Source organism: Coregonus lavaretus, assembly GCF_964263955.1.
Source record: "Coregonus lavaretus genome assembly, chromosome: 28".
Taxonomy (NCBI): Eukaryota; Metazoa; Chordata; class Actinopteri; order Salmoniformes; family Salmonidae; genus Coregonus; species Coregonus lavaretus.
In genome coordinates, this window is record NC_140015.1 from 16,949,255 (window position 1) to 16,970,552 (window position 21,298).

General features: G+C 43.2%; 1 protein-coding gene across 1 annotated transcript in view; it reads right to left on the minus strand.

Annotated features, from left to right (window-relative positions):
* Positions 1-6,863: 6,863 nt before the first annotated feature.
* LOC311103898 (uncharacterized protein) overlaps positions 6,864-21,298 on the minus strand; it is a 72,069-nt gene continuing 57,634 nt past the window's right edge. The window contains exons 50-60 of the mRNA XM_084145527.1: positions 20,930-20,983; positions 20,634-20,741; positions 20,311-20,364; positions 19,934-20,149; positions 19,788-19,823; positions 19,289-19,342; positions 18,740-19,058; positions 16,063-16,175; positions 15,552-15,620; positions 9,497-9,730; positions 6,864-9,101 (exon numbers count right to left, since the gene is read on the minus strand). Of these exons, the coding sequence (XP_084001653.1) occupies positions 8,955-9,101; positions 9,497-9,730; positions 15,552-15,620; positions 16,063-16,175; positions 18,740-19,058; positions 19,289-19,342; positions 19,788-19,823; positions 19,934-20,149; positions 20,311-20,364; positions 20,634-20,741; positions 20,930-20,983 (1,404 nt within the window). The 3' untranslated portion in view covers positions 6,864-8,954. The remainder of the gene's footprint in view (positions 9,102-9,496; positions 9,731-15,551; positions 15,621-16,062; positions 16,176-18,739; positions 19,059-19,288; positions 19,343-19,787; positions 19,824-19,933; positions 20,150-20,310; positions 20,365-20,633; positions 20,742-20,929; positions 20,984-21,298) is intronic.

Below are 21,298 nucleotides of genomic sequence, written 5' to 3' on the forward strand. Positions count from 1 at the left end.
TCGAGGTTGAGCTTGAGGTGGTGGGCCGATATCCAAGTTGAGATATCTGCCAGGCACGCAGAGATGCGTGTCGCCACCTGGGTGTCAGAAAGGCGGAAGGAGAAAAGTCGTTGCGTGTAGCAGAAAAAAATCTACAGGGAGAGGAGCGAACAGGTATAAAAAACACACACAGTTGCCAAAGCTACAAAAGAGCAAAATTAGATGATATGAAAATAACTAGGTAAGATACTCAAATGAGAGAGTGTTGTGGAGCCTTCCTGTCTTTCCCTCCTCTAATAACTCCACAGAACAACTCAGCAGTACCGTCTTAGTTTTGACAACGAGACCGCCGCTGACACGACTGCCGTTTACCTGCCACTGAGAAAACAGGGGAGACTGAAGTACTAACACTAATTGCTAATTGCCTAGAAGAGGAGAAACCACTCCCCCTCCAATACAGCCACTGATTACAAAAACAACAACATTCACAAATTGCCCCGCCCCTTGATCCTGGTTGATGTGTCAACAACTATCTGCAAATTATGAGCAGTCAGCAGTCCACACACCAAGTAGGCCACTGGGAAGACAGGCAGCACTTAAAGTAGATGGCCCTAGCTAGCAAAAAGACAGTACTAGACAACAGATAAAGACACAAATTAAACTTATCACTCCTGGAGATATCAGGAGTCCTCTAGCTAAGTACATACAGCTTGCATATAAATATACAGGAAGAGTCATACATGAGCAAAGATGTATCGCAAAATGTAGCGCTTTCACAAGAAACCAACCAATCCACATATTCACACAACCCTGATGTGGATAAATAATGTTTAGTTATTGATTGTGACACAACAGACAGATGTAGTTGCATCGGGAGAGCTGTTACAGCCAGGAGTCTACAGGAGTGTTTCAAGTTCAACAGGAAATGTAGATATCTATGTGTTCACTCTCTCATGAATCTAAATGCCTGTTTAATATGTTAATCTCTGACACTGACTTGGTGACATGTTCAGCTTAGTTTCAACGTCACTGTGATGTATAGGAGGGGAAAGCTGGGGGCAGGGAAAGAGAGGAGAGAGAGAGAGATGGTTAAAGGGAGTGAGGGAGAAAGAGAAGTCAAGCTCCAGCTACAGAGTAATGAGACTAGTGAGAGATGGAGAGAAAGAGAGATGGAGAGAAAGAGAGATGGAGAGAGAATGAAAGAGATTAATGAAAGAATATCTTGTTACAGTAGCACTGAAACAAATTCTCTGTGTGCTATAGGGACTGGACAATTAGTCTACTCCAGAACCTAAATGCAGGAGGAGAAACATGGCTCGTCAACTCTGCACTACACTCTCTTCTACAGGCCCAGAGCTGAGCTGAGATACAATATAGAACAGAGCCAGATGAATACAAAGACTAAAGATCACAGCACATCAGATCTATATGTAAATATAGGTCAGCATCGCTCGTACAGATCACAGGACAGCAAAGCGAGCCCAGAGATCAGAGGGTATCAGACAGAAATAGTCCTACATAGATACAGGAGATAAAGAGATACAATACAGGAGATACTATCTTACTATCTTCTCTGCTCAACAAAGCAACATGGTCAATGGGTTGGGGAGAATAGAGGACATCAGAGATACAAAGATCCAATGGCAGCACCAGATTCAACAGCATAGTGATTGATTCTACTCAGATTCAACAGCATAGTGATTGATTATACTCAGATTCAACAGCATAGTGATTCATTCTACCCAGATTCAACAGCATAGTGATTCATTCTACCCAGATTCAACAGCATAGTGATTCATTCTACCCAGATTCAACAGCATAGTGATTCATTCTGCCCAGATTCAAAAGCATAGAGATTCATTCTACCCAGATCCTACAGCATAGTGATTCATTCTACCCAGATTCAACAGCATAGTGATTCATTCTACCCAGATTCAACAGCATAGTGATTCATTCTGCCCAGATTCAACAGCATAGAGATTCATTCTACCCAGATCCTACAGCATAGTGATTCATTCTACCCAGATCCAACAGCCTAGTGATTCATTCTACTCAGATTCAACAGCATAGTGATTGATTATACTCAGATTCAACAGCATAGTGATTCATTCTACCCAGATTCAACAGCATAGTGATTCATTCTACCCAGATTCAACAGCATAGTGATTCATTCTACCCAGATTCAACAGCATAGTGATTCATTCTGCCCAGATTCAACAGCATAGAGATTCATTCTACCCAGATTCTACAGCATAGTGATTCATTCTACCCAGATCCAACAGCCTAGTGATTCATTCTACCCAGATCCTACAGCATAGTGATTCATTCTACCCAGATCCTACAGCATAATGATTCATTCTACCCAGATCCTACAGCATAGTGATTCATTCTACCCAGATCCTACAGCATAGTGATTCATTCTACCCAGATCCTACAGCATAGTGATTCATTCTACCCAGATTCTACAGCATAGTGATTCATTCTACCCAGATCCTACAGAATAGTGTGTGCTCTGCTCGAGAGAGAAACATGTATATTAGCCTATCGATGGTCATGATGCACTTTGCTTGATCATTATTCTGAGGCAGCAGCTAGGTCTGACCTTTCCCAGCCAGGAGCTTACACTGTGGTTAAAATTAAATTTAGTTGAAGAGAGCAGAAAGGAGAGAAATGTACTGTAACCTTTATTCTGCATTGACGCTAACCTTGAGGACTAGTCCCCATAGACGGCTGGTGTCCTTGCTTTTTGGGTATGTGAGAGAACGTGTGTGTGTGTGAGAGAGAGAGAGAGAGAGAGAGAGAGAGAGAGAGAGAGAGAGAGAGAGAGAGAGAGAGAGAGAGAGAGAGAGAGAGAGAGAGAGCGAGAGAGTATATATTATGTCTGAATAAAGGTGAGAGGAGAGCCAGCAAGAGGAAGATGTGACAGTGTGTTTTTTCAGCCAACCAGACAGTGTTATAGCAAGAGCCAACAATACGGCAGTGTCTGTTCTGTGTATCCTCCTCTCTGCCTCTCTCCCTCTCCCTCTCCCTCTCTGCCTCTCCCTCTCCCTCTCTGCCTCTCTCCCTCTCCCTCTCTGCCTCTCTCCCTCTCCCTCTCTGCCCTCTCTCCCTCTCCCTCTCCCTCTCTGCCTCTCTCCCTCTCCCTCTCTGCCTCTCTCCCTCTCCCTCTCCCTCTCCCTCTCCCTCTCTGCCTCTCTCCCTCTCCCTCTCTGCCTCTCAATTTCAATTTCAATTCAATTTAAGGGCTTTATTGGCATGGGAAATGTGTGTTAACATTGCCAAAGCAAGTGAAGTAGATAGTAAACAAAAGTGAAATAAAAAATAAATATTAACAGTAAACATTACACTCAGAACTTTCAAAAGAATAAAGACATTTCAAATGTCATATTATGTATATATACAGTGTTGTAACAATGTGCAAATAGTTAAAGTACAAATGGGAAAATAAATAAACATAAATATGGGTTGTATTTACAATGGTGTTTGTTCTTCACTGGTTGCCCTTTTCTTGTGGCAACAGGTCACAAATCTTGCAGCTGTGATGGCACACTGTGGTTTTTCACCCAGTAGATAAGGGAGTTTATCAAAATTGGGTTTGTTTTCAAATTCTTTGTGGATCGCTGTAATCTGAGGGAAATATGTGTCTCTAATATGGTCATACATTTGGCAGGAGGTTAGGAAGTGCAGCTCAGTTTCCACCTCATTTTGTGGGCAGTGTGCACATAGCCTGTCTTCTCTTGAGAGCCAGGTCTGCCTACGGCGGCCTTTCTCAATAGCAAGGCTATGCTCACTGAGTCTGTACATAGTCAAAGCTTTCCTTAAGTTTGGGTCAGTCACAGTGGTCAGGTATTCTGCCACTGTGTACTCTCTGTTTAGGGCCAAATAACATTCTAGTTTGCTCTGTTTATTTGTTTGTTCTTTCCAATGTGTCAAGTAATTCTCTTTTTGTTTTCTCATGATTTGGTTGGGTCTAATTGTGTTGTTGTTGTTGTTGTTGTTGTTGTCCTGGGGCTGTGTGGGGTCTGTTTGTGTTTGTGAACAGAGCCCCAGGACAAGCTTACTTAGGGGACTCTTCTCCAAGTTCATCTCTCTGTAGGTGATGGCTTTGTTATGGAAGGTTTGGGAATCGCTTCCTTTTAAGTGGTTATAGAATTTAACGGCTCTTTTCTGGATTTTGATAATTAGCGGGTATTGGCCTAATTCTGCTCTGCATGCATTATTTGGTGTTTTACGTTGTACACGGAGGATGTTTTTGCTGAATTCTGCATGCAGAGTCTCAATTTGGTGTTTGTCCCATTTTGTGAATTCTTGGTTGGTGAGCGGACCCCAGACCTCAGAACCATAAATAATATGCCATTTAGCAGACGCTTTTATCCAAAGCGACTTACAGTCATGCGTGCATACATTTTTTTGTGTATGGGTGGTCCCGGGGATCGAACCCACTACCTTGGCGTTACAAGCGCCGTGCTCTACCAGCTGAGCTACAGAGGACCACAGGGAAACCATCACATATACAAAGGGCAATGGGTTCTATAACTGATTCAAGTATTTTTAGCCAGATCCTAATTGGTATGTCAAATTTTATGTTCCTTTTGATGGCATAGAAGGCCCTTCTTGCCTTGTCTCTCAGAGCGTTCACAGCTTTGTGGAAGTTACCTGTGGCACTGATGTTTAGGCCGAGGTATGTATCGTTTTTTGTGTGCTCTAGGGCAACGGTGTCTAGATGGAATTTGTATTTGTGGTCCTGGCAACTGGACCTTTTTTGGAACACCATTATTTTTGTCTTACTGAGATTTACTGTCAGGGCCCAGGTCTGACAGAATCTGTGCAGAAGATCTAGGTGCTGCTGTAGGCCCTCCTTGGTTGGTGACAGAAGCACCAGATCATCAGCAAACAGAAGACATTTGACTTCAGATTCTAGTAGGGTGAGGCCGGGTGCTGCAGACTGTTCTAGTGCCCTCGCCAATTCATTGATATATATGTTGAAGAGGGTGGGGCTTAAACTGCATCCCTGTCTCACCCCACGGCCCTGTGGAAAGAAATGTGTGTGTTTTTTGCCAATTTTAACCGCACACTTGTTGTTTGTGTACCTGGATTTTATAATGTCGTATGATTTTCCCCCAACCCCACTTTCCATCAATTTGTATAGCAGACCCTCATGCCAAATTGAGTCAAAAGCTTTTTTGAAATCAACAAAGCATGAGAAGACTTTGCCTTTGTTTTGGTTTGTTTGTTTGTCAATTAGGGTGTGCAGGGTGAATACGTGGTCTGTCGTACGGTAATTTGGTAAAAAACCAATTTGACATTTGCTCAGTACATTGTTTTCACTGAGGAAATGAACTAGTCTGCTGTTAATGATAATGCAGAGGATTTTCCCAAGGTTGCTGTTGACGCATATCCCACGGTAGTTATTGGGGTCGAATTTGTCTCCACTTTTGTGGATTGGGGTGATCAGTCCTTGGTTCCAAATATTGGGGAAGATGCCAGAGCTAAGGATGATGTTAAAGAGTTTAAGTATAGCTAATTGAAATTTGTGGTCTGTATATTTTATCATTTCATTGAGGATACCATCAACACCACAGGACTTTTTGGGTTGGAGGGTTTGTATTTTGTCCTGTAGTTCATTCAATGTAATTGGAGAATCCAGTGGGTTCTGGTAGTCTTTAATAGTTGATTCTAAGATTTGCATTTGATCATGTATATTTTTTTGCTGTTTGTTCTCTGTTATAGGGCCAAAAAGGTTGGAGAAGTGGTTTACCCATACATCTCCGTCTTGGATAGATAGCTCTTCGTGTTGTTGTTTGTTTAGTGTTTTCCAATTTTCCCAGAAGTGGTTAGAGTCTATGGATTCTTCAATTACATTGAGCTGATTTCTGACATGCTGTTCCTTCTTTTTCCGTAGTGTATTTCTATATTGTTTTAGTGATTCACCATAGTGAAGGCGTAGGCTCAGGTTTTCTGGGTCTCTATGTTTTTGGTTGGATAGGTTTCTCAATTTCTTTCTTAGGTTTTTGCATTCTTCATCAAACCATTTATCACTGTTATTACTTTTCTTTGGTTTTCTGTTAGAGATTTTTAGATTTGATAGGGAAGCTGAGAGGTCAAATATACTGTTTAGGTTTTCTACTGCCAAGTTTACACCTTCACTATTACAGTGGAACGTTTTGTCCAGGAAGTTGTCTAGAATGGATTGAATTTGTTGTTTCCTAATTGTTTTTTGGTAGGTTTCAACACTACTTTCCTTCCATCTATAGCATTTCTTAATATTATTCAGTTCCTTTGGCTTTGATGCCTCATGATTGAGTATTGCTCTGTTCAAGTAGACTGTGATTTTACTGTGGTCTGATAGGGGTGCCTCTCTCCCACTCCCTCTCCCTCACTGCCTCTCTGCCCTCTCTCCCTCTCCCTCTCTGCCTCTCTCCCTCTCCCTCTCCCTCTCTGCCCTCTCTTCCTCTCCCTCTCCCTCTCTGCCCTCTCTCCCTCTCCCTCTCCCTCTCTGCCTCTCTCCCTCTCCCTCTCTGCCCTCTCTCTCTCACACACACACTGGACAGTTCTGGGCAAATCTCAATGGCTGTTTTCCTTATCCAGAACTGTTTCATTACCACTCTCCTCCTTCCCTCCCTCCCAGGCTAGCATCTCTCCTCTGTTTCCCTCTGGAGGAATGAAACACCAGCTAATTGAAATAAATGAACTGGGAATCCAATCAGAGTTGATTACATCTGCTGTGGTGGGATGTTGATTGCAGGCTCATTGAGTGAATGTTGCAGAACTAGGCGGTAATGAAGAGACTTGTTTGTCTATTACACTGAGTGGTGAGAGTACGATACAAACTACTCTCTCTCTCTGTCCCTCTCCCAGATACAGCCTAGAGTCTTTTTAACATCGTTTTTTTTAATTCACTCATCACTTTTCACAAACACATTATTCATACTCAAGTCCTTAGAATAACTGTACAGTATATAAAATGAGTACAACAGATACTATACACAGGGGGTGGCAGAACGGGCCTGGGAATTTTACTGTACTGAATTGTTTAAATACTAAAAGACAGTGTGAGGAGGAGTAAGCTGATAAACTGCCTGTACTGTTTATGTATACAGGCTGGGAGACCAGCCTGCAGGTTATGTTGGGGAGATGATGTAGAGATGTAAAGGCACTACGTTGTAACAACGGTTGTCTGGGGAGTTTTAATGTTTAAAGCGAAAACGTGTAACTTACCCCTAACCTACCACTGGTACTGTAACCTGACTACCATACAGCAGGTTAGTGTGTGTGTACTGTAGTGTACAGTACTACAGTACGATATGATACTCCCTGGCTCAGAGAGCATTCCTTACCCATCATGCACGGCTTTTGGAGCACCAATAATTGCACCCTTTCTCCCTCATCCTGCCTCAAGACACACAACAACACAAACGTAGGTGACACAAAACAAAAACATTTTCTTTAGCACCACACATTATAACAAAATACATCATAAAAATTACAACACATATAAAACAAATAAACAAATACATGACTGAGGTGGAGAACAGGACACTGGATAATAATGGTACTTTTTAAAAGATGCTTGAAAACAAAGACATGTGAAATGCTCCTTGATGTAACAGACAAATGGAGGACTGGAGAAAACACAGTTTATATCCTCTTTAAGAACAACATGCTCTGAAACTCATCCTCGGGCTGAAACAGCTCCAGCTCAACCATTAAGGCCTGGAATACAGTATGCTTGTTTTCTGTAATAAAATGAAGGCCAAACTGACACAAATAGGCAACGAAAACATGGAAGGCCGGAAAGTCATATTATCGTCAGGCGTGCAGAGTAAATCAGTCCAATAAGGAAAGCAACCTTCTCCATTCAAGTAACCATTGGGTTCAATAGACTACTAGTAACATGGTTCTGTGTGCACTACTCAAGGTCATTCAGTAAGTCATCTGCAGTTGAAGGGTAAGCACTGAGCAAAGCTATCATTTCTATTATATGTTCAACGTTCTAACTAACACAGGGAATGTTGATAGATTAAATAGACTAGTATGGAATTGACATGCTACAAATGTAGGATCTTAATTTGATCACCCTGTTGCAGGAGAACTTTCCTGCAATGCAGGAAATATAAAACTTGGAGTGTATTTGAGGTTTAAAAAGGCTTCTGAAGTTTGACATTTCAGACTTGATTATCCATAATGGAAAATGTATCAACCCCAACAAAAATGTCCATTAATTATAATCCACATAATAATTCACATTTCTTGTTGCTGCAGGATTATTTTCTTGCTGTAACAAACTGGCTCAAATTAAGATCCTACAACTGTAGATACTGCGGTACACCACCAGTTAACAAGAGCTGATGTCATTATACTGCAATATGATATTATCCTACTAAAATCCAGGGATACTAATGAGTATGCCAGATAGTGTCTCCTGCTGATTCCACTCCACTCTCATCATAATCCCTCAGGTAGCAACTCATCTCATCTGCATCCCAGGCCTGACAAAGACGGTGCCACTCAACTGACCCATACCACAGATGACAGGCTAACCACATGTCTCAACATGGGAGGGATCTGCCTGTCTTTTTAAATTGGTTGTTGTCAAGTGGAACAAGAGACTACTTCTAGTGAATATAATTACAGCACACTCAAAAGGTGAGCAAAGGAAATAATTACGATGAAGAAAAAACACTATAAATTAAATATATCTAATTGGATGAATTCCCTTTGATAAATGTGCTTCGTTCCTCCTTGCCTTTGCTCCTCTACTCGCCATTGGTTGATATTTTCACGGAAACAATGAAACCTCACGTCCCATTGACTGTTTGAGAGTCTTATAACATATGCCACAAACCCACCACATATATGAACATATAATAATAAATATTGTGTGTGGAAACAACAGTGAAGTCCAGTTTCTTTCATTGGTAAGTTGTTGTGCAGGTCAGGTCCGGTCATTCCTTGGTTGGTTGAGACAACGTTAGTTAACCGTTGTAACATACTGGTCCCACGTGGAAGCCAAACTTTTGGTTGCCGTTTCCAAAGTCCGAGGGGGCCACGTCTATAACTGGCAGCAGCTCTGCTCTGGGGGAGTCGATCTCCAGGACTGTCCGCTCCTGACCCTTACGGAGCTACACCAGAGACAAACAAAAAGACAGCAGAGTTGAGGATCCACTGTGCCTACTAACCTGCTAGCTTTCATTCCAACTCCGATCCTATCTAACCATACTCAGATATCATATGATGAACTGATCAGATTGTGACCAGCTGCATGGCCTTATCGAATCAAACAGCAGCTGACAAAACATTGGTCAAAACATTAGCATTGGTCAAAACATCAGCATTGGTCAAAACATTAGCGTTAGTCAAAACATTAGCGTTAGTCAAAACATTAGCATTGGTCAAAACATTAGCATTGGTCAAAACATTAGCATTGGTCAAAACATCAGCATTGGTCAAAACATTAGCACCAATTACATTAATTCAGTCATTCATTCATTTTCCTTTTTCTCTGCATGGCACCTACCTGGCATCCGTCGTGTGTTGCCTGGATGAAGGGGCTCTTGGCCTGGCTCATCTCCTCGTCGTTGCTTCCCCGGAAGCGTAGGGCATGCTGGTGGCTGCGGGTGGCGCTGTCGAACCAGCCGGCAGAGTTCTGGCAGGTGTAGGTGAAGGTCTGTCTGGCCGTGGCACTCAGCAGCTTCAGGAAGGTCAGCTGGACCACGTGGACCGGGTTCCCATCAGAGTCACTGTATTGTAACTGGTCCAGAGACACACAGCATATCAGAGTAATTGTATTGTAACTGGTCCAGAGACACACAGCATATCAGAGTCATTGTACTGGAACTGGTCCAGAGACACACAGCATGTCAGAGTCATTGTATTGGAACTGGTCCAGAGACACACAGCATATCAGAGTCATTGTATTGGAACTGGTCCAGAAACACACAGCATGTTAGAGTCATTGTATTGGAACTGGTCCAGAGACACACAGCATATCAGAGTCATTGTACTGGAACTGGTCCAGAGACACACAGCATGTCAGAGTCATTGTATTGGAACTGGTCCAGAGACACACAGCATATCAGAGTCATTGTATTGGAACTGGTCCAGAAACACACAGCATGTTAGAGTCATTGTACTGTAACTGGTCCAGAGACACACAGCATGTTAGAGTCATTGTATTGGAACTGGTCCAGAGACACACAGCATGTCAGAGTCATTGTATTGGAACTGGTCCAGAGACGCACAGCATATCAGAGTCATTGTACTGGAACTGATCCAGAGACACACAGCATGTCAGAGTCATTGTACTGGAACTGATCCAGAGACACACGGCATGTTAGAGTCACTGAATGAGAACTAGGCCAGATATGAACCACATATTAACATAGACTACATGAACCAACTAAGTTCCCATCAGAGTCACTGCATGAGAATTAGACCAGATATGAACCACATATTAACAGACCACTTGAACCAACCGGGTTCCAATCAGAGTCACTGCATGAGAAATGGACCAGGGGAAAGAAACAACTCTCAATGGGCCTCCTGAGTGGCGCAGCGGTCTAAGGCACTGTATTGCAGGGCTTGAGGCATCACTACAGACCCGGGTTCGATCCCAGGATCTGTCACAACCGGCCGTGACCGGGAATCCCATAGGGCGGCGCACAATTGGCCCAGCGTCGTCCGGGTTAGGGGAGGGTTTGGCCGGGGGGGCTTTACTTGGCTCATCGTGCTGGGCGCCTGCAGGCTGAATTTGGTCGTCAGTTGAACGGTGTTGGCTTCTGGGTTAAGGAGCACGGTTTGGCTGGTCATGTTTCGGAGGACACATGACTCGACCTTCACCTCTCCTGAGCCCGTTGGGGAGTTGCAGCAATGAGACAAGATTGTAATTTGATATGACAACAACAACAAAATAACTCTCAATGACCATGTCAGCCACATATCAAATGTAGTAGAGCATCTGGTAAAGCACTATATAAATTCAATCTAGAATGGCTAGGGCCAGGAGTTTTTCCATGACCAAATAACCTGGGCAGGAAAACCCCTGGGCTATAGCCTAGAGGTTTTCCTGGCCACTAATGGCATTAAAGACACTGAATCCCACATAGGCCTCCAGTTTTGACTCTGTTATACAGGTTGCAGGGCAGCAGCAGTGGTTAACACAAAACCAAGCTGACAGAGTTAATGCTGGCGACAGAGCACTATATCCACCCTGGTGAACAGAGGAAGGCTAGGGTCAATTGTGTTATCATGAACCTTTTCTCTCTCTTAGAAATCTCACAACCCGAGGAGAGGAGGGGACAAAGGTTACAGTAATTTGCCTAGAGAGTCAGAATAAGAGAGTCGGAGAGAAAGAGAGAGAGTTAGTGAGAGAGAAAGAAAGAAAGAAAGAAAGAAAGAAAGAAAGAAAGAAAGAAAGAAAGAAAGAAAGAAAGAAAGAAAGAAAGAAAGAAAGAAAGAAAGAAAGAAAGAAAGAAAGAAAGAAAGAAAGAAAGAAAGAAAAGGACACAATGGCGTGGGTGTGAAAGAGTCAGTGAGAGGCATTGGGCTGGCAGAGAAGTGATTATCTCTCTGTGTTAAGGGATGTCGGGTCAGGTGCACATGAAAGGCCAGTGCTCAAAGCTCTGAATGCTCTTCAATGAGACCCCACTGCTGCCAATAGCTCTGTGTGACTCACTCACTACTGCAAGCAGAGAACACAAATACAGTTGAAGTCGGAAGTTTACATACACCTTAGCCAAATACATTTAAACTCAGTTTTTCACAATTTAATCCTAGTAAAAATTCCCTGTCTTAGGTCAGTTAGGATCACCACTTTATTTTAAGAATGTGAAATGTCAGAATAATAGTAGAGAGAATTATTTCTTTCAGCTTTTATTTCTTTCATCACATTCCCAGTGAGTCAGAAGTTTACATACACTCAATTAGTATTTGGTACCATTGCTTTAAATTGTTTAACTTGGGTCAAATGTTTCGGGTAGCCTTCCACAAGCTTCCCACAATAAGTTGGGTGAATTTTGGCCCATTACTCCTGACAGAGCTGGTGTAACTGAATCAGGTTTGTAGGCCTCCTTGCTCGCACACGCTTTTTCAGTTCTGCCCACACATTTTCTATTGGATTGAGGTCAGGGCTTTTTGATGGCCACTCCAATACCTTGACTTTGTTGTCCTTAAGCCAATTTGCCACAACTTTGGAAGTATGCTTGGGGTCATTGTCCATTTGGAAGACCCATTTGCGACCAAACTTTAACGTCCTGACTGATGTCTTGAGATGTTGCTTCAATATATCCACATAATTTTCCTTCCTCATGATGACATCTATTTTGTAAAGTGCACCAGTCCCTCCTGCAGCAAAGCACCACCACAGCATGATGTTGCCAACCCAGTGCTTCACGGTTGGGATGGTGTTCTTCGTCTTGCAAGCACCCCCTTTTTCCTCCAAACATAACGATGGTCATTATGGCCAGAGGACATTTCTCCAAAAAGTACGATCCCATGTGCAGTTGCAAACCGTAGTCTGGCTTTTTTATGGCGGTTTTGGAGCAGTGGCTTCTTCCTTGCTGAGCGGCCTTTCAGGTTATGTCGATATAGGACTTGTTTTACTGTGGATATAGATACTTTTGTACCTGTTTCCTCCAGCATCTTCACAAGGTCCTTTGCTGTTGTTCTGGGATTGATTTGCACTTTTCGCACTAAAGTACGTTCATCTCTAGGAGACAGAACGCGTCTCCTTCCTGAGCGGTATGACGGCTGCGTGGTCCCATGGTGTTTATACTTGCTTACTATGGTTTGTACAGATGAATGTGGTACCTTCAGGCGTTTGGAAATTGCTCCCAAGGATGAACCAAACTTGTGGAGGTCTACAATTCTTTTTCTGAGGTCTTGGCTGATTTCTTTTGATTTTGATGTCAAGCAAAGAGGCACTGAGTTTGAAGGTAGGCCTTGAAATACATCCACAGGTACACCTCCAATTGTCTCAAATTATGTCAATTAGCCTATCAGAAGCTTCTAAAGCCATGACATCATTTTCTGGAATTTTCCAAGCTGTTTAAAGGTACCGTCAACTTAGTGTATGTAAACTTTTGACCTACTGGAATTGTGATACAGTGAATTATGGAGTGGTTGAAAAACGAGTTTTAATGACTCCAACCTTAGTGTAGATACATTTCCGACTTCAACTGTATCATACATGGGCACATACAGTACCAGTCAAAAGTTTGGACACACCTACTCATTCAAGGGTTTTTCTTTATTCTTACTATTTTCTACATTGTAGAATAATAGTGAAGACATCAAAACTATGAAATAACACATATGGAATCATGTAGTAACCAAAAAAGTGTTAAACAAATCTACATATATTGTATATTTGAGATTCTTCAAAGTAGCCACCCTTTGCCTTGATGACAGCTTTGCACACTTTTGGTATTCTCTCAACCTGCTTCATGAGGTAGTATGGTATTATTTATGTATCATTAAGGCAAAAGTAGGGAGAGGTCAAAGGTAAAATAATAATATTAGTAATAAACATGATTATGTTTAAATGAATGTATGTGCTCTGTCGCAGGGGCTCTCAAACTGTGGCCATGGGCTTGTTATAGACACATGGTATGCATTACCGTAGTTCTTTTTTAAGAAGGGGCCTAAGCCACGCAGCCAATAGAATGATAGAATGAGAGGCTTCATATAGAAAAAAGCATTCATGACCTTTTGGAGTGGACATTGTGTGACAGCTGGACGTTGAAAAAGAAGGGTGGGGCAGAACTAAAAAAAGTTAGGAATGTACGCATGTTTTTTTTCATCTGTGTGTATATAAGAGATCTCTAAGCCAGAGAGAGACAGTTGTTCCATGGGGCAAACTCGGCTTTGTTTTGCAATAAAGTCTAATTCTTGAATTCACAAGCTCCGGTGTCTTGAGAGATATTTTTGAGTTGATTATCTATTAGTCAAATATTTATACCACGACAGTAGTCACCTGGAATGCATTTCAATTAACAGGTGTGCCTTGTTAAAAGTTAATTTGTGGATTTTTTTTCCTTCCTAATGTGTTTGAGCCAATCAGTTGTGTTGTGACAAGGTAGGGTTGGTATACAGAAGATAGCCCTATTTGGTCAAATACCAAGTCCATATTATGGCAAGAACAGCTCAAATAAGCAAAGAGAAACGACAGTCCATCATTACTTTAAGACATGAAGGTCAGTCAATGCGGAACATTTCAAGAACTTTAAAAGTTTCTTCAAGTGCAGTTGCAAAAACCATCAAGTGCTATTTCCCTCATTAAAATGCAAATCAATTTATAACATTTTTGACATGCGTTTTTCTGGATTTTTTTGTTGTTATTCTGTCTCTCACTGTTCAAATAAACCTACCATTAAAATTATAGACTGATAATTTCTTTGTCAGTGGGCAAACGCACAAAATCAGCAGGGGATCAAATACTTTTTCCTTCACTGTATGATGAAACTGGCTCTCATGAGGACCGCCACAGGAAAGCAAGACCCGGAGTTACCTCTGCTGCAGAGGATAAGTTCATTAGAATAACTGCACCTCAGATTGCAGCCCAAATAAAAAAGTAACAGACACATCTCAACATCAACTGTTCAGAGGAGACTGCGTGAATCAGGCCTTCATGGTCGAATTGCTGCAAAGAAACCACTACTAAATCATTAAGAAGAAGAGACTTGCTTGGGCCAAGAAACACGAGCAATGGACATTAGACCGGTGGAAATCTGTCCTTTGGTTGATGAGTCCAAATTTGAGATTTTTGGTTCCAACCGCCGTGTCTTTGTGAGACGCAGAGTAGGTGAACGGATGATCTCCGCATGTGTGGTTCCCACCGTGAAGCATGGAAGAGGAGATGTGATGGTGTGGGGGTGCTTTGCTGGTGACACTGTCTGTGATTTATTTAGAATTCAAAGCACACTTAACCAGCATGGCTACAACAGCATTCTGCAGCGATACACCATCCCATCTGGTTTGCGCTTAGTGGGACTATCATTTGTTTTTCAACAGGACAGTGACCCAAAACAGACCTTGAGTGTGTAAGGGCTATTTGACCAAGAAGGAGAGTGATGGAGTGCTGCATCAGGAAAAGCAGCCAACGAGTGCTCAGCATATGTGGGAACTCCTTCAAGACTGTTGGAAAAGCATTCCAGGTGAAGCTGGTTGAGAGAATGCCAAGAGTGTGCAAAGCTGTCATCAAGGCAAAGGGTGGCTACTTTGAAGAATCTCAAATATAAAATATATTTTGATATGTTTAACACTTTTTTGGTTACTACCTGATTCCATATGTGTTATTTCTTAGTTTTGATGTCTTCACTATTATTCTACAATGTAGAAAATAGTAAAAATAAAGAAAAACCCTTGAATGAGTAGGTGTGTCCAAACTTTTGACTGGTACTGTACATTAACACTCAATTAGACAGTGGGTTCAATCACGCACATGCTCACACACATACACATCTACTCAATTATACACATGATTATTATTCAAATGCACTCCATCTAAATTAATACAATCTAGCTGGTTTTTGGAAACACTTAAATGAATGGCAGCAGTTGAAAGTGGTCAGTACCTGTTTGCCTTTCCTGTATTGGCTGAACCAGTTTCCTGGCTTCTCTTTGTTCCAGGCTGCTAGCTTCACCTGTTCACAAGAATAGAGAAGGGAACAAGGAATCTCTGTAACACAGGCTTCTAAGGATGTACAGATCTGCTATCTTAATTTGATCACACTTGTTTCGGATCATTTTCCTGCATGAAATACAAATTGTAGTGTATTCAAGGTCTTTAAATGCTTCTAACGTTTGTAATTTCCACTTTAAAATGTCAGACTTGATTTGCCGTAGTGAAAAATGTAACCAAAAAATTATTAACCCCTAAAAAATGTCCATTAATTATAATCCACATAATAATTCACATTTCCTGTTGCTGCTGGATTATTTTCCTGCTGTGAAAAATAGGGTAAAATCAAGATAGCGCTTCTGTAAAACACCAGTTGGTCTGAGGCCAGTGAATATGTATTGTACACTAATACAGTGTTCTAGTTAGGTTGATGTGAGCAGACATCAAGGTAGTTTGAGACTCACAGTTTCAATCCTCTTGTCAGTGTAGAGACAGGTCTCTCCCTCAGCGGTGAAGTTACAGAAGACCTTGATGGCGTCCCTGTGACAGCCCTGGTTGGGATCGATCCAGTAGTCACCTGGGACAGGGACGGAGACAGAGACAGGGGTGTCATTTCAATACGGGACAGCAGATCAAGCATGAGAAAGGGCTATTTGAGGATCTGGTGGCTCATTTGCACAATCAAATACAGTGCCTATAGAAAGTCTACACCCCCCTTGGATTTCTTTAGATTTTATTGTGTTACAAAGTGGGATTAAAATGAATTTAATTGTCATTTTTTTGTCAACGATCTACACAAAATCCTCTGTAATGTCAAAGTGGAAGAAAAATGATTTATATATATTTTTTTAAATAATGAAAAATAAAACACTAATATACCTTGATTAGATAAATATTCAAACCTCAGAATCAATACGTGTTACAGTATAAACACCTTTGGCAGTGATTACAGCTGTGAGTCCTCTTGGGTAAGTCTCATATGAGCCTTGCACACTTGTATTGTGCAATATTTGCCCATTATTCTTTTCTAAATTCTTCAAGCTCTTTCAAGGTGTTGGGGATCATGGCTAGACAGCAATTTTCAAGTCTTGCCATATATTTTCAAGCAGATTTAAGTCAAACTGTAACTTGGCCACCCAGGAACATTCACTGTCTTCTTGCTAAGCAACTCCAGTGTAAATCTGGCTTTGTGTTGTAGGTTATTGTCCTGCTGAAAGGTGAATTCCTCTCCCAGTGTCTGGTGTAAAGCAGACTGAAGCAGGTTTTCTTCTAGGATTTTGGCTGTGCTTCATCCCTTTTCTTTTTATCCTGAAAAACTCCCCTGTCTTTGCCGATGTTAAGCATACCCATACCATGTTGCAGCCACCACCATGCTTGAAAATAAAGAGGCAGTTACTCAGTGATGTGTTGTGTTGGATTTTCCCCAAACATAAGGCTTTGCGCATTTAGGCCAAAAAGTGTATTCCTTTGCTGTGTTTTTTGCAGTATTACTTTAGTGCCTTGTTGCATACATATGCATGTCTTGGAATATTTGTGTCGAGGCACAGATCTGGGGAAGGGTACCAAAAAATGTCTGCAGCATTGAAGGTCCCCAAGAAAACAGTGGCTTCCATCATTCCATCATAAGAAGTTAGGAACCACCAAGACTCTTCCTAGAGCTGGCTGCCCGGCCAAACTGAGCAATCGGGGGAGAAGAGCCTTGGTCAGGGAGGTGACCAAGAACCCAATGGTCACTCTGACAGAGCTCCAGAGTTCCTCTGTGGAGATGGGAGAACCTTCCAGAAGGACAACCATCTCTCCAGCACTCCACCAATCAGGCCTTTATGGTAGAGTGGCCAGATGGAAGCCAATCCTCAGTAAAAGGCACATGACAGCCCGCTTGGAGTTTGCCAAAAGGCACCTAAAGGACTCAGACCATGAGAAACAAGATTCTCTGGTCTGATGAAACCAAGATTGAACTATTTGGCCTGAATGCCAAGTGTCACATCTGGAGGAAACTTGGCATCATCCCTACGGTGAAGCATGGCATGGTGGTGGCAGCACCATGCTGTGGGGATGATTTTCAGCGGCATGGACTGGGAGACTAGTCAGGATCGAGGGAAAGATGAACGGAGCAAAGTACAGCGAGATCCTTGATGAAAACCTGGTCTAGAGCGCTCAGGACCTCGGACTGAGGCGAAGGTTCACCTTCCAACAGGACAACAACACTAAGCACACAGCCAAGACAATGCAGGATTGGCTTCGGGACAAGTCTCTGAATGTCCTTGAGTGGCCCAGCCAGAGCCCGGACTTGAACTCAATCAAACATCTCTGGAGAGACCTGAAAATAGCTGTAAAGCGACGCTCCCCATCCAACCTGACAGAGCTTGAGAGGATCAGCAGAGAAGAATGGGAGAAACTCAACAAATACAGGTGTGCCAAGCTTGTAGCGTCATACCCAAGAAGACTCGAGGCTGTAATTGCTGCCAAAGGTGCTTCAACAAAGTACTGAGTAAAGGGTCTGAATACTTATGTAAATGTGATGTTTTTGCTTTGTTATTACTTGGTGTTGTGTGTAGATTGATTTTAGAATAAGGCTGTAACGTAACAAAATGTGGAAAAGGTCAAGGGGTCTGAATATTTTCCGAATGCACTATACATTATCCATAGCATAATTATTAACTTGACCATGCTTAAAGATATACTCAATGTCTGATTTGTTATTGTTACCCATCTACCAATCACTGTCCTTCTTTATGAGGCTTTCGAAAAGCTCCCTGGTCTTTGTAGTTTCATCTGTGCTTGAAATTCAATACTTGACTGAGGGACCTTACAGATAGATGTTGTATGTATGGGGGACAGAGGGAGAGGTAGTCATTCAAAAATCATGTCAACTCCTATTATTTCACACAGACTGAGTCCATGTAACTTATTATGTGATTTGTTAAGCCAAATTTTACCTCTGAACTAATTTAGGCTTGCCTAAACAAAGGGGGTGAATACTTATGCAACGACTATATTTTATTTATATATATTTTTTGAAAGTTCAAGGGGGTGTAGACTTTCTATAGGCACTGTACATGTTCACATCAATATGAGTGCCAATGCAGGGTGATGAGGGGGCATATGTGTGATACGAGGGTGATGAGGTGATGTGCTGACCATCTTTGTAGTCAGGCTGGATCATCATGAGCTCCTTGCAGGTGCGGGCGGGGCTCTCAAAGGTCCCCAGGGGCTTCCTCATCAGCTCGACCTCTGTCTTCATGGAGGTGAGGGAGGCAAACACCTCCTCCATGCCCTCTGCCTCCTCCAGCACGGGTTGGTCTGCCTGCAGGAACTCCTCCTCCTCCAGATCCATCTTCATCTCCACCTCCTCGTAGGGAGCTGCGCCTCCTTGCACCATCCTAGAGTGCCTCTTCCTCTTCCTCCGGCCCTCGTGGTCTCTGATGGGCAGCGGCTGGACCATGGTGGCAGGTGGACCCTGGAGGGAAGGAACACAAGTGGAAGATAGATAGATGACAAGAAATAACGGTGACTGGGAGAGGCAGAAAGAAAGAGAGAAAGATGCGGGGAAGGAGAGGCGTGGAGGTGTGTGTGGTTGAACAACAACAGGTGATGAGAAGGAAAAGAGGGGACGGAGAGAAACAGAAAGAGAAAGATGGGGTGGATAAGAAGTGTGGAGGTAGGGAGGTGTGTGTGTGGAGGACTTACAGGGGGACCGGGAGATCCGGCGGGTCCAGTGTCTCCTTGGGGTCCGATGGCGCCCTGAAGAAAAGAGTGGAACAAAATCCTGCTTCAATCATCCGGTCACCTGGAGCGACTCTCACACCAGTTTGCCAAATCCCTCTTTGATCCTGGCAGATATGGTTCTAGGGTTTATAGGATTATCCAGCTCTGTGCATCAGCAGTCTGTGGCCAAAGCCCCTGCTCTCTAGATGACACACTTTGGTACTTCTCATAACATCACACCGCACCACTAAATCCTATTAAAATACATTGTACCCACAGGAACAATACATCACTGTATGGGCACGCTTTTAAGGCCAAAATACATTTAAAAAACACATGTAGAAAATTAGGCTGAACGATGGTTAATTTGGCGAGACAACGGCTTGTCTGGCAGCATATACTCCTGGCAGCTGCTAGCTATAGGCGGGTGTGTAAGGAGAGGAATGACAATGTGGAGATACAGTCAGATGACTTGACTCACCAGGTCTCCCTTGGATCCTCTCTCACCAACTGCACCCTAACAGGGAAAGAGAGGTCATTTTGAAATAGGAACAGTAATAGCAGAGTAAAGCAAATACAACTATGAAGAGTTGAGTGGGGTGGGGGGACGGAGGAGGGGGCACTTACAGAAAGTCCAGGGGGTCCTGGGGGGCCGGTAGGGCCAGGGAGGCCACCCTTACCCCCGTCTCCTTTCGTTCCTTGTGTGCCCTGATTTCCGGGCAGGCCTCTGTCTCCCTTCTCTCCTAGCTCTCCTGGAGGTCCGATCAGACCGATCAGACCACCATGACCCTTATCTCCCTTCCTGCCTGGGTCTCCGTTCAAACCTGGCAGTCCTGGGGGGCCCTGGGAACAACACAAATTCACATTTACACTACATGGTTACACATGGGTGAAACGTAATTGACGTACAGTATCACTGGAATTGACCGTATGTTATGTGAAAGAGGGGCAATAACAGTACAGTAGGTTGACATATGAACATGTATTAAGCGTGGGGGTCTTACCATGGGTCCAGGGGGTCCCGTCTGGCCTGGGGGGCCGTTTAACCCTTGCTCTCCCTGCAAATAAAAACACAGATAGGGGTTAATAAATTAGTGAAGGGATCCAGCAATGACTGGGGTTACTGAAGGTCATATGAAAATATGTCCCCAAGCCTTGTTGCTGGTTGTACTGAGATGCACCATGCATGTTGATAGTAAACCAATGACAGTTTATACTAAACAAATTAGGGAGAAATCATCAGTGGAGCAGCCAGACCCACAGGCTACAGTAGAGGGAGATGTCTGTTTGAGTTAGAGTAAGGAGAGGAGAGGAGAGAGGGACTCACCCCGGGGCCTGGGATCCCTCGGAGGCCCTCTGGGCCAGGCTTCCCTGAATGTCCCTGGGGCCCCACTGGCCCTTTCCTCCCCACCAGCCCCTCAGCCCCATTGGCCCCCTAAAGGAAGGAAAGAGGGGGAGAGAATGAAAGGGTGGTGAGGAAAACAAAACGGAGGAAAACTGACATGTGTGGTGTACTGTATGATCGTTGAATACAATGTAGTAGTAGCCTTTTATTTTAGGGGAACTTTTTTTTCATATTTCATTAATGAGTTGAGTGTTGTTGAGTGTTCCACACTTCCTTACCTTTGCTCCCTTCATTCCTTGTTTCCCTTCTTTTCCAGCAGCTCCCAAGTGGCCCTAGTGAGAGAGAGAGAGAGAGAGAGGGGGCGAGATAGAGAGAGGGAGGAAGGGAGGGAGAGAGAGAGAGAGAAGGCAAGAGAGAGAGAGAGAGAGAGAGATAAAGAGAGCGAGAGAGATAGAGAGAGAGAAAAAGAGAGAGGGCGAGAGAGAGGGCGAGAGAGAGAGAGGGGGGTAGGGAGAGAGTGAGAGAGAGAAGGTGAGAGAGAGAGAGAGAGAGAGAGAGAGAGAGAGAGAGAGAGAGAGAGAGAGAGAGAGAGAGAAGGCGAGAGAGAGTGAGAGAGATAAAGAGAGCGAGAGAGAGAGAGAGAGGGC